The sequence below is a fragment of the Dicentrarchus labrax genome, unplaced genomic scaffold (assembly GCF_905237075.1).
Source record: "Dicentrarchus labrax unplaced genomic scaffold, dlabrax2021, whole genome shotgun sequence".
NCBI lineage: Eukaryota > Metazoa > Chordata > Actinopteri > Moronidae > Dicentrarchus > Dicentrarchus labrax.
In genome coordinates, this window is record NW_026136704.1 from 17,139,761 (window position 1) to 17,158,154 (window position 18,394).

At 38.6% G+C, this 18,394-nt stretch overlaps 1 protein-coding gene across 5 annotated transcripts in view; it reads left to right on the forward strand.

Annotated features, from left to right (window-relative positions):
• The window catches only part of fam168a (family with sequence similarity 168 member A), a 33,248-nt gene extending 19,965 nt beyond the window's left edge, over positions 1 to 13,283 (forward strand). For all 5 annotated transcript variants that reach the window (XM_051396604.1, XM_051396608.1, XM_051396606.1 and 2 more), the window contains 5 exons: positions 1,051 to 1,131; positions 5,512 to 5,657; positions 6,570 to 6,756; positions 7,329 to 7,455; positions 7,725 to 13,283. In XM_051396604.1, the coding sequence (XP_051252564.1) occupies positions 1,051 to 1,131; positions 5,512 to 5,657; positions 6,570 to 6,756; positions 7,329 to 7,441 (527 nt within the window). In that variant the 3' untranslated portion in view covers positions 7,442 to 7,455; positions 7,725 to 13,283. The remainder of the gene's footprint in view (positions 1 to 1,050; positions 1,132 to 5,511; positions 5,658 to 6,569; positions 6,757 to 7,328; positions 7,456 to 7,724) is intronic.
• Positions 13,284 to 18,394: the final 5,111 nt, after the last annotated feature.

Genomic DNA, 18,394 nt, shown 5'->3' on the forward strand with positions numbered 1-18,394 from the left:
GGAGTTTTGTCCTAAATTGTAAACGTAATAAATTTTTTTCAGGATTTATTTTTGCTGTGTTGAAAATATCCACAACAGCACACTAAATTTAGCTTTGGATTTTGAGAATTGTTGTACCCATATATGGTTTTAGCATGTTGACAAAGAGCCACATTAAAGTAGTCTTAATTTTTATATAAATATACGTTTTAGTAGTTTAGTTTATTGGTAGAAGAAAAAGTGCAAATTAATAAATACACATGGTAAAAGAAATGCCAGAATTAGCCAAAAGGCTTTCTTCATCTGTAGTCCATTGGCAAGATGTTGAATAGGCTTCCTATTTTTTGGGTAATCAATAATAAAAATATATTAAACTCAAAGTAATACAGATTAATGAACCATCACACAACCCGTGGCACAGGTCTAATAAATATCTGCACCAATCTACCATGCAGCCTAGTCCATGTGACTGTAGCTGTATCTACAGCAGCAGACAGCACTTAAAGCTAGATATAGCAAAGGCTCAAAGCTACAGAACAGTCTGTGAGATCGACTGCCAATAATAGCAAGCAATGAGCAGCACTCCTCATTTCCATACTGTCTCAACTCCTCCTGCATTCTCCTCTCTTCCTCCCTCTTCGTCTCGCTCTGTCGAACTCACACCTTTTTTATCAGCGAAAGCTTTTTCTCAGGTCAAAATGTGCTTTGTTTTTTTTTATGTGTAATTGATGACGCACAAGAGTATGTGTGCGTGTGCACCCCCTTGCACGTGTGTGCTTGCATTGCTAATGTTTCTGAATTTATCTCCTCCCACACCATATCGGCAGGTGTGTCTCGTCTGTATGTAAGACGCATTCAGCCGAGCGTGTTATTGGTGCAGACATTTTTTTTTAATGAGCACCATCTGTGCACATCATGCTCCAAACCAAATGCCCTACCTGTGTGGGTGGGGGTGTGTGTGTGTGTGTGTGTGGGGGGGGGGGTGTCTTTGTTGTGTGTATCTGTGGTCCTCTCTGTTTGTTATAAGCTATGGTTTCTGATATTTCCTCTCTCCTCTGTGATGTCCTGTAGGCTATCCAGGAGGGTATCCTGCCACGGCTCCCACCTATACACCCAACCTCTATCAAACAGGCAGTCCTGGGTATCCACCAGGTGAGCCTCAAAACACACGCACACACACACACACACACACACACACACACACACACAGACAGACAGACCATTTGATGACTTTGTTTATATTTGACAAGGTAGTACCTTGGGAGAGTTAATTAGTGGGATGTTTGTAATTTTTCAAGGGAAAAAAAATCAGCGATAAACACAACACAAATATGACAGACAGTGTGTGGGGGATTCATTGAAGTTTTATGTAAAGGATGTCACACAGACACACTGGTTATATGCAGTTGAATTTACATTGTGTTTTTAACTGTCAAACTACAATTATGTGTGTAAATCTGCCTGCCCCTTTTTTGTTATTACAGAAAAATGTAAAATACAGAGCAGAATTGTAACGGGGTAAAACATAAGAAAATAATTAAGTAAAAACAAACATGCAGGCAGAGCTAAAAAGCCAAGAGCATTGTCGTGTGGCTTCTGTTGAAAAGAAATCACATTTCATGAGCCAAACCGCTATAGACAACAATAAAGCAGCCATCATCTGTGTAAACATCTTAATTGTTGGCATTGAGAAATTTCTTCAGGGTGTCTGTGCGTCTTAAAATGTCTAAAATCCAGTAATCTTCAGGTCTTAAAAGTTAATTGGATTATAAAAAGTAAATGTTACTTGTAAAAGTTGTAATTTTTCTTATTTTTAAATGTGTTTTTGGGTAAAACTTGTATTGATCATGCTGTTAACCATAACTACAAAGCCCAAAGCTGATGATGACTACTCCTAGTCCGTTGGTTGTGATTTCTTTCAAGTATATACTGAACAACCAATAACTGTGCCACCAATTTATTTTGAATAACTTTAAGAAATATGTTGCTTAATGCGTAATCATTGTGATTATTCAGTTCACATTCTGAGAAGCAGTTGAGTAATGTGTTGGTGTGAAATGAAAGTTAGTCAGTGTTTAGGTTAAGGCTGGAATAACCGTTAATGTTTTGAATAAATTACACATTGATGGAATTTTAATTTCAAGTCAGATGATCTATTACTGCTGCTGTTCCACAGAGCTGTACTGAATTTATGTGCCTATTATGCATACATAACCTAAAGCAAATGTTCCCCCGCATTTTTAAAACTTGTCTGAGTTATTTGTGATTCACATTTTGGTGTGAATCAAACGTTGCTTAGAAAAATTATACATATTAACATATTTTAAGCAATCAGAAGGTTGTTTTAGAGCACCACACAGGTTGCAATAATCTCAAGGCAATAAGTGGGGATCCCAGCATAAAGGGCATTGATGGTGAAGGAGTGGGAAGCTAGCCAGTAACAGCTGCCAGTGGTCTTATAGCAGCAGATACATACTCTGCTGGGCTTCAGTGTCTAGTCCCCATAGCAGATGGGAATAACAGTTGTCTCAGTGCTTCCCAGATCTGCTGTGTCTGTATAGATATAGATAGTTTAGTGTGACGGTCTGGAACTTTTCAGCCTAGAAACCCAGACAGAGTCCAGTGCGATCTCACTCTGGCTCATTGTCCTTTGACATGAATACTGTTATTTGGAGATGCAGATATAATATTAGGAAGACAAAGTTACAACTGATTTTTGATTATATTTCATCAAAATTTAAGATTTAAAAGCCCAAAACAAATTCTTAACTAGTACATTGCTTATCTCAGATCTTGTGATTATTTGAGGTGTATTTTGTACTCCAACTGAGTATAATCTTTACAAAGAAGTCTGTAAAACCATGTGCAAGGAGAAAGGGGCTTATACAAAAGAGATTAAAATAAAACATAAAGCATGCAACCAATGAACTGACCATAGGGTGGCAAAAAGGCAAACCTATCAAAATAACTTACTAAAAATGAGGAGTAATATTAATTTGCAATCAATCAGATGTTTTGTTTTACAATAAAAGTTATAATAATAAAGTTGATATTTAGGTGGTTCTGGTCAGAGGGATTGGATGGTAAATTGATAAAAGAATGAAAAGAACAATAAAATCCATGGGAATAACTGGTATTATCTGAGTGAATGTCTCAAAATTTAAAAAAAAATTGTCTTGGAAAGCATTAAGTAGATAATCACCTAAATAAAAACATTTGTGAAGTATTAATCAGCATGAGCAGATAAAAGATGAGATGTTCTGAACATGGTGACGGATAGATACTTGAATTGTGTCCTATTCCCCTGAATTTTAAGTATCCTACCAAGGCAGGATGGGTTTGTAGATCTCATTTGTGCTGCGTTTGAAGCCCCTTTACTCCCGTCCCCTCCCCCAGTATGGTTTTATCTTTTGGAAGTCTAACAAAATATCAGGTATGCTTTGGCAAAGCTCGCCCAGCTTTGTTCCAACAAAAGACTTGAACCTGATTATTGAGCCTTTCTTTAAATCTGAAATTCTTTTCATTCAGTGCTTAATGTATGGTGAAATTAAATTCTTGAGATTTTGTTTTGTGTCCTAGACAAAAATCAACCTCCAGACAACGCAGCTGTGGGCTGATTAGAAACATGTCTTGGTCAATGTCATTATTTCTCAAGACCATTGAATAGTCAAACTGTTTTCTATCAGCAGGGCTTTTGTGTGATTGTCACACACCATTGTCCTCTAATGCCCTGCATCCATGTTAGAGCAAAGAATGTGTGCAATAGTATGCGCGCACACACACACACACACACACACACACACACACACACACACACTTTCAGACACACATAGCAGCTCCAGCATCTCTTTGTTCCCTTGTCCTTGTGCGAGAAGCGCTTTCATAAGCTCCGCAGCAGCAACTAGCTAGTAGCATGTTTGACCTTCAGGCTCCTCCGAGTGGCGGTTCAGAGGTACTGCACCCCACAGAGCAGAGCCCAGTTACCAGTAGACGTTAATGCGGTGGTCTGAACCAGATGCCCTCACTGTCCTACAGGAGATCTTGTGTTTTTCAACCTTTTTTTTTCAGTGTAGTGACAGTTAAATAGTCACTACACTTAGAACATTTGTGGAGGTTTTAAAAGGTGCCACTGAGGATGGTAGGTTCCTTGACTGAATATACTCTATGTATATGCATATAGATAGACCTCACAAATGCTTTCCTCAGCAGTAAACAATGCAGAAAGCAGTCTTCAAAGATCATGATAAGACTGGCTAAATGATGCGTTTTTAGACCAACAAACCCTTTACTGTATTGTTTTGAGATGCAAGCCCCATTAAAAGACAGCACTAGCCCCCCATCTGGTGGTTTTTGTAGGAAATGCAAAACATGTAAAAAATAAAACAAAACGTTGCAATAAGAGTGCAGCTAAAGATTGTTTTCATTATTGAGTCATCTCCCAAATATTTTCTTTATGAAAGGATTAAAAAAAAGAGAGAGAAAACGGCAAAACAAGCCATTAAATGTCACAACATTTCCCCAGAGGTCAAGGTAACGTCATTTAATGTCTTGTTTATTTTATGGCAACGTTCCAAAACCCCTGAATATTCAACTTACTATAATTTAAGACAAGAAAAAGCAGACGGAGCAGTCTAGTGTTGGGTATCTTTGCTTTAAAAAGGACTTAAAGCAGATAAGTTGCAGATAACTCCTCTGTCAGTCGACTGAAACTTGAAATAAACTGTTGGTAAAAGTGTGTTTTTGAGACAAATTGGTATGATTGTGTATGTTACAAATTTGGTTTGTACTGGTCCACATCTAACATAGCTAAACATGTTGTATCTAAAGACAGTATTTAACAGTAAAAAGACCTTACTAAGAACCTCAATTAGAGTATTTGCATTATATTCTATAAAAACTTCTATAAAAAGCTGCTATAATCAATATTTATTAATAATGGATCACATGACTACTTGTATGAGAGAGAGGTTGATTATAGTCACAAACCCCTCAGCTCTTCAAAGCGTTTCAGCATCTTAAAGGTCATTGTTTTGGTTTTACAGACTACTGGCAATTTGAATGTTTTCGTTCACTCACGGCTCTTATCAGCATTGGATTCCAGATGCAGCCGGGAGCTGTTTTCAGTGAAAAAGCTCTGAAAACCTCGTATGCTACTTGTCCAGCACCAAACGGCAAACAAAGTGGTAGTGGAGCTTTAAGCAGCTACATGTTTCCCTCAGGAGTAGGTGGAGACTAAAATGGAGCTAAAGGAAGAATTGACTAAACTCCAAATAAATGCTAATGTTGCTTTGTTTCTGGCAGATGTGTAAATAAATAATTTCCCAAAAAGTTCCCCATATCAACTTACAGGTGATACTGTGTCAGTGTTTTGTTTACAGTGTTGCTCTGCCCACAAATAGCCATAAAATCAGTTACCGAAGGTGTAAGACAACAAAATCTCATCAGTTATTAAATATTGCGGGTTGCTCTATTGTCATTTATTTCTAAATCCTCCTTCCTTTCTCCCCTCCTTTTCTTTTGACTGTTTTTTAGGATATACTTCAGCAGGCACCCCATACAAAGTGCCCCCCACTCAATCAAATGGAGCACCCCCTCCCTACACCCCGACCCCAACCCCATACCAAACAGCGATGTACCCCATCCGCAGTGCCTACCCTCAGCAGAACATATACGCACAGGTGAGTAAATTGAATTAAAACTGACATTACCTCGCAGGCACAGTCTGTACTTTGCTACTAAAAAATGTTGATCAGATTTGTTGCGTCGCACCTGTTTAGTTGGCGGTGCCATTTAACTTAATCACCACCGTAAATGTGCTCAGGTTGTCTGGGTGGTTGATTACACTTTACAGCATATGAACACAATCAGGTGAAGCAATTTTACAGATGCAAATGGTCTGTCATCTTTGCTTTAAAACAACTTTTGCATTTGGGTCACGTCTCCTTTCTGGCAGAATTGTCCTTTACATAACATTTTATCCCTTCAGGCTGCAGTGATGGAGCTTTGATTCAGACCCTGTATTATGTTCAGTGTGTGGATGAAATGACTGGAAAGAGAATTTCCTGTTCAAGAATCAATTAGATTAGAAAACAAGCCACTGTCAGTTCTGTTATGTTTAAATGCCATTAAATGAACTGTCGTTTAATCAAGAGTGTAGAATTCTATGAATATAAGCAACGGGTTGTTTTGTATTGTATTGTTGCAATGTTAATATAATTAATATATATATGTATGTATGTATGATATATATATAATTAACAATAAGTCTGCAGGGCCATCATTTTGTTCTTTTCTAATTTGATGCTATAGATCTCTTTAATGGTTAAATAGGTTGAAAAGAAAAGAGCAGAAGCAGGAAGGGAGATGGAAAAGTAGTGTGAATGTTTTCTGTCTACTTATGTTCCTGCAGTGGAAAATGAACATGAGTAGTTAAACCATATTCTCAGACTTCCTTCAAATAAACATAAATACATGTTGTACTAAGCTTTATACACACACACACACACACACACACACACACACACACACACACACACACACACACACACACACACCACCTCGCCAACCCTTTCCTGTATTCATCCTGACAGGGAGCGTATTATACCCAGCCAGTGTATGCGGCTCAGCCACATGTGATCCATCACACCACCGTGGTGCAGCCTAACAGCATCCCCTCTACAGCCCTCTACCCCGCACCCGTCCCTGTACCTGCTCCCCGCAACAACGGCATGGCTGCCATGGGGATGGTAGCTGGGACAACCATGGCCATGAGTGCAGGTAGGACCAGAACCACTCATTACTATTTCTTTCAGTTTTGACATGCTGACTCTCTGTTCTCCCTTGTGAACTGTGATCATTTATTTATGCTGGAATTTCTTGCTCTTATACAGACATGTTTCTACTTTCCTTTGCTCTCTGAATGTCTGTGAGCCCCAGCCCTTTTGTTTTGACTTGTATTAGGTTGAATAGGTTTATGTGCTTGGCCATGGTCCGGCCCATATATCATAAAAGAACAGACTATAAATAAAGCAAAGTAATCATTATAAACAGCTCAAGTATAAATGGATTTCTTACATTCATTCTGTTATTTAGTCTACCTTCAGGGTTAATTGTATATGTACAAATTAGGTAGTTAAGTGTAAATTGTCACAGTTGCTAAAATGCTCAAAAAAGGGGAAATGTACCACAATGGTTGAAGAAATCTGTAGCAATAATGTATGAAAATGCTACATGCTAAAGTCCATTATATACAATGATCACAACCACAGAGAAAGGACAAACCAAGCCTGTTCAGCAGATGGATTCACAAATTGCTAAAGCTCATTAATGGTGTTGTTAACTTCCTGTAGGGACCCTGCTGACAACGCCCCAGCACCCCCAGATTGGAGGACACCCAGTTACTGTGCCAACCTACAGGCCCCAAGGGACACCTGGGTACAGCTACGTACCGCCTCACTGGTAGAGCCCACTCATCATGTGAGTGTCTGCCCTCCTGTTGTTTGCTTTCTTCCTCTTTTTTGAGATGTTCCCTACCACCCCAATTTTCTCTCCTCCATCTGTTTCCTCCACAACCCCACCACCACCTCCTCTCCTCCTTTTTTCATTTCTTTTTCATTTCTTTTTTTGTTCTTCTGTTGTCTCTTTGACTTGAACAAACTGCACTGCCTCACATTTCTCTCCCTCAGAGGTCTGTGGCAGTCTTAAATCAATCACCAATGTGTACCTCTGCTCTTCTTTCCCACCAGATCTGGAGTCCACCATCGTATGCAACTGCTCAAATCTTACACGGGCTCCCACTGGTAACCACGGGAACTCGGCACCTGTCTGCAAGAACAAAACTAAAGTGCAACAGCCACTTTACTATTATTGTTATTGTTATTATGCGACATTCTCTAACTTTTTTTTTTTTTTCCTCCAAAAGCTGCTTTTATTTTTTTTTCATTTGCCAACCAGTCATTACCTTATTTTGTATGGTTTATTTTTTATTTTATTTCCTTACTTTCTGTTGCTCTGTCTGTCATTGGAACTCCAGAAGGACTCTTGACCAATCACGGGTGTCAGTTGCTCCTGTTTCTGTGTTGTGCTGGTGTGTGTGGTCCTTCCTGCTGCTGCTCAGTTGGCTGGAAAATATTGGGCACTTATTCCTCATTATCATCTTCATCGGTCACTACAAAGACTTGTTGACTTATGCTGCCAAATTTTCTAACGACTAGATATCAGCACAGGCTTTTAACATAATTAGGGTTTTTATTTTTTTCAGGTTATTTAATTATTTTAATACTCTTTTCTTTATACCACATTACACCTGAATTACTTTATCTGTTTCTGTTTTTTCCTACCTTTTGTTCTTCCTTCCTCTTCATCCTTTTTTTAATTTTATTTTTTACCTGTTTAATTTTTCAGTTTTATCTCAGTCGTCTTCCAGCGCGTAGCTGTCTGTCCGGCAGTAGTCAGTCTATCGTCCCTGCCGTTACGTCTCCATCTGAGTGCTATGTCGCTATGAGCAGAGCACTTACTGACCATTACCCATCCTGCTGCGTGTCCCACTGTGTCCACATTAGCATAGTACCGAGTACACACTAAGAAAACATCACATACTTCATGCTACATACTATGCAGGCTAGTATGTTGTGACACTATCAACATCTTAACCTTAGCGTAGGTCAGTACATTTAGAAAATGTACACATATTTATAATAACGGTGTCAACAGTATGGGTGGTCATGCACACTCTCTCTCACATAAACACACACACACACACACACACACACACACACACACACACACACACACACACGGGGCTCCTGTGGTGTGTTGGAACACACATGATCACTTAGTGGCACTTGCTGTACAACACCTCCAGTTACATTGTTACTGATCAACACACAAGCAAACATACACATATATGACATGGATTTCTAGGAGTGTGCATGGCAGACAGCAGAGAAGGAGTTTAAAGGGATTGGTTTGGCAGTAAGGGAGGAGAGCAGGACGAGGAGAGGAGAGCAGACGACAAGGAAGGAGGAAGAGGTCACATGTTCACAGTCGGTAATTTCTTTTCAAGGTACAAGACATTTGAGTTTGTGACGGCTCCCCTGCAAGGGACTGCACAAACACACTGCTGTTTTTGCACTACATGTATTGTACATTGATTTCCTCACTGTGATTATATCGTCTCCTCCTCCTTCCTTCTTCGAGGCAAGGACCTATAACCAAACGTTCAACAGATAGATAAAGACCTAGACTCTTGAAAAAATAGTTGATGATGGACCAGTCAAATGCATGTGCTGATAGATGGATAGGATTTAATCCACTAGTCCATTTCACAGTGCTGTGAGTGCTGGAAAGACCAAACCAATGACATGGATGGTTATGCACCACACTTGGGGAAGCAGGCTGTAATGTGTTTACACCTGGTCCATGTCATAGGGATGATTTCTTAATCTCAGATTTTGGGTCCAAATTTGAACTTGGTGGGTGTTCCCATGTGAATAGCAAGAGCAGAATGAGAGTACGGTCATCAAAAAGGTGCTGAATTTAGTGTTTAGGGTTATAAAGAACATTAAGAAATATTAGCAGGAGTGCAGAGCTGTCATGATGCAGTGTCACTCAGTTTTAAACCGGTTCAGTCCAGTTGGGGGTCCGGGAGCCAGTCCAGCATGACCTCCAGGAGCTAACAGGAGGCCTTTTAGCGTTTTTAGTAGTTTTTATGAAAAACAATCATCCCTTTGTTCACTGTGCTTTTTTTTTCCTTTTTCTGCAAGAGTTGGAGATTGACACATATCTGCTTCTACTGACTGCATTTAAACATTATTCTCCATTTTTAAGAATCCAGTATGAACCTTGATTTTATTAAAATTGTCATTAGCTGAGGATAATATTTGAGCCAATGAGACATGGACCATATACAGCCATTTTTCTGTTGCCTTTTTATGCTTCTACATGTAAAGGCATTAATGTACATGCAAAGGCATTGGTGACCCATCTTCAACACTACAAATACACTGAGTAGTGGTGGTGGTGGTGGTGGTTTAATATTTAGGTGAGGCCTGTGGTATTTTTCAGGATTTACAAAAAAAAATAAGACTCAAACCACAACTTCATGATCTGTACAGTACAGATTGGTATAACAGAAAGCATTTACTGCGCGGGTATGTAGACGAAGTGGTTTGATATTGCAATAAAATAAGAGGGAATGCCTCAACTGTTAACATACAGTAATTATTTTATCAGCGTTTTGAATTGATTTAAAAAAAAAAGCTTATTGTAATCTCTAAATATGGATTACAGGCTCTGTATGCAGCCTTCATTCAATAATTATTACAGTTACTGCTAAGAAGAGTAGAACATATCAAGAATTTGGGTATTGAATAACTTTGTGAGGAAATATTGCACAACATAAAACAAAAAAAAAACTTGATGACTATAATTTAAATGCTAAGTAACAGGTACCTAGGCTTTGTAGTGCAGGAGGGAGGAAGAAGCAATTTATATTGTAATTAAAAAATAAAACAATAAGGTCGAGTGTTTGAGGTATTCTTAGTCCAGATGTTTGTACACTAGTAGATTAATTCTCAAGAAAATATTACATAATGCTGCTGTCGGATGAAAACTGTCGATCCTTGAGCCTTATTTTTTAAACGACCCTTGTATTTTAGAAGATCTCAAGTGGGTGTTATCGGCATGAGGGTCATAAAATGTTCCCACCATGTAAGGATCTTGTATATTTTAATTCAAGCCAGTAAAACTGAAAAGTCAAACTGGATTTTCTTGCGACAGCAGTAATATTACTCGTCATTAGGATTTATTTAACCAACCACTACTTCTGTCAGTATTTCTCAGTTAAATCTTATGGTTTGTTTTGGGTTTTTTTTTTTCCTTCTTTCCCTCTGGTCAATTGAGCATAATGGGTATGCATAATATTCAGGTGTATTTCACTATAGCATTGGATCTCTAAGTTTAAAAAAAAAAAAAAAAATGCAGTATATTTATACAGCAAGTGGTACAGTAATGTATTTCTAGCTAAGCATGGTTGCATCAGTGTGGCAGCTACTGTTTGTGCTTTTAATATTCTTTTTTTGTTTTACCTCTTCTGCATCTGTGTCGTCTACATATCTGTCACTGAGGGGAGGGGGAGAAGTTAAGACGAGGTCTAGTAAAGAAGCTTTAGGACTTGTGGAAATTCTTGTCACCAAATCCCCACATTTTTATAATTATTGCCTGAATTTACTGACCTCGAGGAAGCAGAGGATTAATGACAGAACTGAAATGGATAGCATTTTTTTTTTTTTTTTTGGTTCACTGTATAAGGTTGCCGTGATGCTTTTGGAAGCCACCTTTACGGTCCTTTTTCCGTTCTGCGGGTGCGAAGATGTAATGAGCGACAACGAAAACCCTCAGCCTCCATGACTTTTGTTCTGTGCCATATTTCACCAACAGTTGTTCGATTAAAAATAAGTTTCTTCTCCTAATTAACTGGTGAATTCTGAGTCCTTGTTATGTCTAGCTTCCTGTGAAATCTGTGTTTTTCCTATTGCTGTCCTATTTCTCACATTGTTGTTAATGCATATTGCCTGTCTTACCTTTTTATCTTTCTTACTGTTACCTCTGTGTTGATCCTATTTTTAAATTTGTGCCACAAATCCCTTCAGAGGCCATTTTGCATCCCGCAAACCATTCAAACATTTATCACATTCAAGGATGCAAATTGGTGCACATGTTCTGCTCGCTCCCTGGTCCACCTTTACCTTGTTTTTATTTTATTTTTAAACCCTCTGCTCTCTGTCTTGTGTTTTTTTTTTTTTTTTTTTTTTTTGGGCCTTTTATGTGCTTTCAGTCTGACCGTTGGAACCTCCCCCGTCTCAGTCGTCATATTGAACTATATGATGGTCATTAAATTGGTGTCACTCACAGCGATGATCTGTTGTACTTTATTGCCATTTCTGAAATTTCCACTAGATGTCGCCAGTGACAAAGTCTGGAAGTGGTACCACCATGGTTCAAGGCTCTGACAAAAAATTGTTATTGGTATGATTAACATTTAAGAATCTCAACTGGATGCCACATTTTGAGCACTGAGATGTTTTGGGGGGTGGTGAGGGTCTTTTTTCCAAATTAAAAGTCTTATTTCCTTTTAAGACACTTTCAGAAATGGTATTTTAGACAACAAAAAACAGACCTCACAAGGTTTAATTTGTTTTTATTGGAGGAGATGATCATTTAAGAGTTTTTTGCTTTTCTGTGCTCGGGACCAATGCTCTTAAAAACTGTAATTCTGTTTTTAACGTGGAGGCTCAGTAGAAAGGCAGACCCACGGAGCATTTCGGATAGTTGGGTTTTAAGGGTGGTGAAACTGCTTCCTCATTTCACTCCATTCTTTGCCTCTCATTTCTTTCAATTTGCACTTAAGTTAAAATGGACAGTTGAACACTTTGATGTGTTTTTAGAAGGGGAAATGCAAAGTTGTCTTAATCATGGGTCTTTTTATCATCTTTTTATTGGCCATCATTCAGTCCTTGGTGATTTCCAAACACTGAAAGGTGGTCATTTTAACTAGGATTACTTCTTTTTTTCTCCACATATTTTAACCTTGCGCTTATTCACTTTGACAGTGAAAATGCAACCAGAACCATTCATAACACCTCCTGTCCTTCCATCTACCCTCCTCTCCCTCTCTCCTTCTTCTTTGCCTTGCAGTTGCTAAGTCTAAGGTTTTATTTCCTTTCATGAGTATAAATTAAAACACTACTATCACAGTGAATAGTAGGCTCTTAAATGTCTTCGATGTTCTGCTGCAGCTTTTTTTAATTTCAATTTGTCAGAGATATCTCTTAGTTTTAATTTGACACTAAATGTGATGCAAAAAGTGGAAATTCCTTGTCTTCCAAAAAACAGCATACTTGTATCCCCACTGGATCGAGTATTAGGAACAACCCCATCTTTGGAAGTTTTAGTTTGGTACCCAGTTTGCACATGCTATGGTATATCTGTTACCGTAAGGTTGTGTTTGAAACAGAAGCCCAACGTCTGTTCAGCGTTGAGAGAAGTGAATTGTATGTTAGCTATTTGGTCCGGAGTGAAGGACCAGCGTCAGGCTTGTGATATGAAGTGTAAATCTGTTTTTAATTTTTGTTTTTTTACGTTTTTTCGTTGTTGAGGGTTTTTCTTTCTTTTTTTTTTTTTTTTGTTTTTTTTTTAAGATCAGTTAGTGATCTTAGTACTATAACTAAGCCAAGTTTGTAATTGTATATTTACTGTAAAATGTAGAACATTGAATAACTATTAAAATTTTCCTATAAAAGGAAGCTTGTCTTGTTTGACCATTTTGTTGCCTTTCATATTTCTCCTTGTACAACAGAGACTCAGATCTAAAATGTGTTACATTTTCCTGAAGTGATGAAGTGACCACAAGGGATATAGTTACAGGCCAAGTCAGACCCTCACCCACTAACACAGAACTTCTTAGTAGTGAAAGAGGTGAGATTCTTTGTAAGTGTGAGTCACAAGTCAAGCACGATTTATATCAAACGAAAATGTTGCACCTAATTGGATTCATATATATATTTATTAAAATGTACAGCTCGCTTTTAAGTTGTTGATTTGGATTTAATTTGTGTCTTAAGATAAATGCAAACAAATTTAGAGTGGCTTTGTATGGTCATTAGTGTACACTGTAACAGTAGACAGTGATTATTCTTGGAACCAGCTAATAATAAAACATTTTGATGCAACCTCCCAAAAAAGAAATAGTTGTGTGGAAACAGTCCGTCACCTTTCTACAGTATTACCTGATGACACCACTTTATGAAGAAACAATCTCACCCTGAGGTCCATTTGTGGTGGGATTGATTTCAAACCTTTATTCTCAACTAATGCTCAATTTCCCAACATTTCCAAAGGCAGAGAAGCAGAAGACTGTGAGTTGGCAAACATGGGTGTAAAGAATGCATGATTTAAAGTGTTGAAAATCTGTTCTATGAATGTTTCGAAGAAGGAAATAAACTCAACATGCTTGTCTACACAGGTAACGTGCATAATTTTGGTTTTATTAGCAAAACAAATGAAACTGAAAGATGATGATGTGGAAATCAGTGACATTTGTACTGTAAGTGAGTGGATTTTAGTGGGACAAAATAATAAAGAAACCAGGGGCTGTAGCCCTGAATCAGTGGATTTATGGAGGTCCATTAAATTGTGCAGTGAAATAGAAGAATACTGAGTATAAATATACAGAAACCAGCCTAAACAAATCCCCACCAAGCGTACATTTTTAACAGTAGAATATAAACTCCCCCAAAGTTTGTTAAAACCTTCAAAATCCAAGGCTGAATGTTCCAAAATCATTGTAATATTTTGTTCTGTTCCAAGACGAGTGGATGTAAGGACACCAACACTGACGAGGTTTGTGATCCTAAAGTACACTCTGTATTCAAATAGAAGAACTAGAAAGCATTATTTCCTTTTTGGCTGAAATAGACAGAACACTCAGTCTTTCACTTCTCTCTGCATCCATCACCAGACATCCTACGCGGTTGTGCAATACCAACCACCACTCATACAGATACACGCACTACTGAACAAACACTGACACACACCTCTTTAATGCATAATGCCCCACCAAACACACACACACACACACCTCGTATCTTGATCCCTTACAACTGTGTGTGTGAGTTGATTGCTGCTGGCACGATGCAGATAAGAAGATTCAGTCTGTTTTGATTTTAATCGGGAAAATGCTATTTCTCATTAAATATATTAATATATTAATAATCTATTAATTAATCCTTTGTGGGTATTTAAATATGTATTTTCCAGTTAGATAACTGTGTTGCAGGGATTTTAATCTCATGCTAAGTGCACTGCCATATCCCTGTTAACTATTCTTATCTTGCTTACTACAATAATATCCACCATACAACAGTTCTTAGCCACCGGTCATACCAGACCAAGTAGTGCTGTAGCAGTAAACCCTTGAGGGTGTTGAGAAAAGATGTGTTTTATGGCTTTTAAATTCAGCTGTTAACTTCATAAGAGGAAAGAGTTTTCATGTATTTATTTTTTACAAATATTGGAGAGGAGAGTGTGGAAGAGTCAACAACACTGAGACAAGAAGTGTCGAATGTCAGTATTTAAGGTTACAAGTGTTAATGATAATGACCACAGCGGCTGTAGAGGTTCATCAGGCCAGATCGTACAGCAGAACACATGGCCTCACAGCACGAGGTTTAACCCTCTTCCTGTAAGTACTTCAAAATATGATTAATTCAGCATCTGTGCATCTGCATCGGCAGTCTGTTAAGCTGTTATTAGAATTGGTGATTAGAATTAAATCACGGATGTGTTGCGTTTTTGGATAACCTATGACATTCATCTTGCTGTTACAACAAAAGCCTGCATACTCTGATCACTAAACATGCTTTAACATGTGGGAATCAGCCTTTTTTATTGTATATGTACACTAGGTTTATATCAGTGGTTCTCGGCCTGGGGTCCAGGTCCTTGAGGGGGTTCCAGTGGGTCCACAGACAAATAGGGAATATTTTAATTTCATTATCATTTGATGTTGACTACTGATGTCTGTGATTTTGGGATTCCTTGGCACCAAGAAGGCTGATAACCACAGGTATATATTTTGCTGTTTCCTCATGCGACAGCCATTCTTTACATCTGCTCGGGTTTCGCCTCCTGATTATAGGCTCCTCGAGGAGGAACAACACATCCTGCACAAAAAAAAAAGTCACACCTGATATTTATGAGAATTGAAAACCTGCTATTTTAAGATGATTTTCAGGTCTTCAAATCCTTTTTTGTAGCTTTTCCCCTCCAGGTTTCCTGTTATAATATATTAGAACTATTAGAACTGGTGCACACACTGGGTGCTGCAGTGTATTTGAGCTGTCAAGTTTTCACTCATCTGTGTCTCTAACTCACATGCAGCAAAATACACAACTCTTTAAAACAGACATTGAGTTAAATCATAACATCCTGTTGCAGACGACTCCGGCCATAAATACTGTACATAGACACACAGTTGCACACAATTGATTCTGTCTTTAGACAGTTGTTTCAGGGTTTCTTTTAGGTCGAATTGAAAGCGATAGACAACCTGGAAAGAAACAAATGTGGGTTGTGCAAACACTTCATCTCTGAGTGGAATTAATCCTGAAGGCATTTTCTATGGTTGTTAAAACCGTGTGAAAACAGCCTGTCACACACTGGAGAATTCAAACTCAACACTTACTCAAACTCAAGATTATGCTCGAGTGGAGTACACAAACCTTACGGTCATTTGAATGTTTTCCAGGAAGTGTTTGTTGGGAAACCACACACAAAGACTATTTGGTTCAGCTCTGTGTTATTGGAATAAATTAACGTGGAAGTGTCACACTGCATCCACTAAGACCAGTGAGAAGCAAACATACAAATAAAATGGTTGTTTGATGATGTGCCACATAGTTATGTAACTTACATAACAGCACTTCAGCATTCAGAGACAACCACTTCACACTAGAAATGCCATTTTTGTTAAAGATCCTAGACGTAAGTTTGACCTTTGCACTCTATACCAGCTGCCCCCCTTCATGAGGACGTAAGGTTGGAGCTGTTGGAGCCGAGCTATACTGCAGAGCAGATGCAAAGAGGGGCGGAGGCCTAACGTGGATGCTTACGGGTCGGAGAAGCTCTTGCGATACTCATTACGAAATCTGCTGATTAAGCTTTGAGCAACTTGTTTCTGAGGGGAAATGAACTTCCCTTCCCTGTCTGCACACGTCTCGGTTTCAACATGAGAAATGAACTCATTCAGAAGAAGACGTCTGCTGGATGAATGTTGACCCTTCATCCCATAAGTGTTTTTATTTCCCCTATCAGCAGCAAAAAGACAAATCCTTATCATCTTACATGATTTATGTTTGCCACAGTTGGCCTTAAAGTGGTGCTGTATTCCTCTGTCAGCTGTCTCAAGTTGTAACGGTTAGGTTTACTTCTATTTGCAGATGTTATTTACATTTGGTAAAACCAACAGTTTTGCGCTGTTGTGTCAGTGTGTGTTTGAGGGGAATGGTCAGTTGTTTACTAATTCTCTTCGTCTATCTGACAATCAGTCAAATTGTTTGTCTCTTCCCCAGAAGAGTCTAATTCTTGTGAATACCATACAAGGGAACTCCCTTGAATCACCCTCATAAACACTTTTCCCCACTTCTCATGCAAACACACACTCATAACAGGGACTTATCAGCCCGTAGCCTCTTAGGATTTATTCATATAAATCACACACACACACACACAGACACAGACACACACACACACACACACACACACACACACACACACACACACACACACACACACACACACAGAGTTAAGAGCAACAATACAGTTTTATAGCAGTCAAATAAAAATAATTGTAGAGTGACAGTAACATGAACAAGCAGCAAGCTGTCAATGATTGTCAACATATTAACAACCATATTACTGCTTATACAAGAACAACGTGAGAACAGTCAGCTCTCTCCACATCTGATACTGACAAGTTTGTTTAATAATAGGCCAAAATGATCAGATTACAAAGGACAGATTTGTTGTGAATGAGGAGGCTTACAAAAATTCCCTTTCACATGACAAACTGAGAAAGTAGATGATCTCTGAGCAGCCGTGACTCACCGGCCACAACACCGAAGGCAAAAGCAAGAGGCTACATAATGTACAATAATATTTTGTGTCGTTTTTGGAAACAGAAACACGGAATAACAGTGGTTTCCTGCAGACCTCAGGATGCAAAACACAACCATTACTTCTAGTGTCACTTCCCACAATAGCTTCTGTACTTTACCACAGCATTAACATGGGAACTAAAATGTGTGAATGACACTAAGCACGCCACAACCTAATAAAAGCTGAAGGGACAAATGGCAGCCACAGCCGCTTTCATTTACACCTTTATCGTTCAACCAAACTCCTTCATTAGTGCTTTGTGATGTTTACAGGATGTAACATAAAGTTGTGCTGCGGTTTCCCAAATTTTGTGTCTCTGTCGGGGCCCTCTCTCTTATCAGATATATTCTGATGGAAACCGGATGCTGGCCAGGAAACAGCAATGTTGACAAATCAAATAAGAGTTCAATAAAAGTCACATAAAATCCCAAACGAAAGATTAGACCCAGTACATGAAAAACAGTCCTGTCACTGTCAGCCATGTTTACCAAAAGTCTCCTAGGATCAGTGTCAGTGATTGATGGTGGTTGGTGTGCCCTGTAACGGGGGCAATGACCATAATCATTTGGCACTTGAAATGATTTTTATTGATATTGGGACACTTTTGTGTGAGCTTATACTCCAAGAGGTGTCCCATGAGTGGACCTCAACTCATAACCTCAATATCAGTAAAATCGTAAAATTGTTTAAAGCAAGTTTA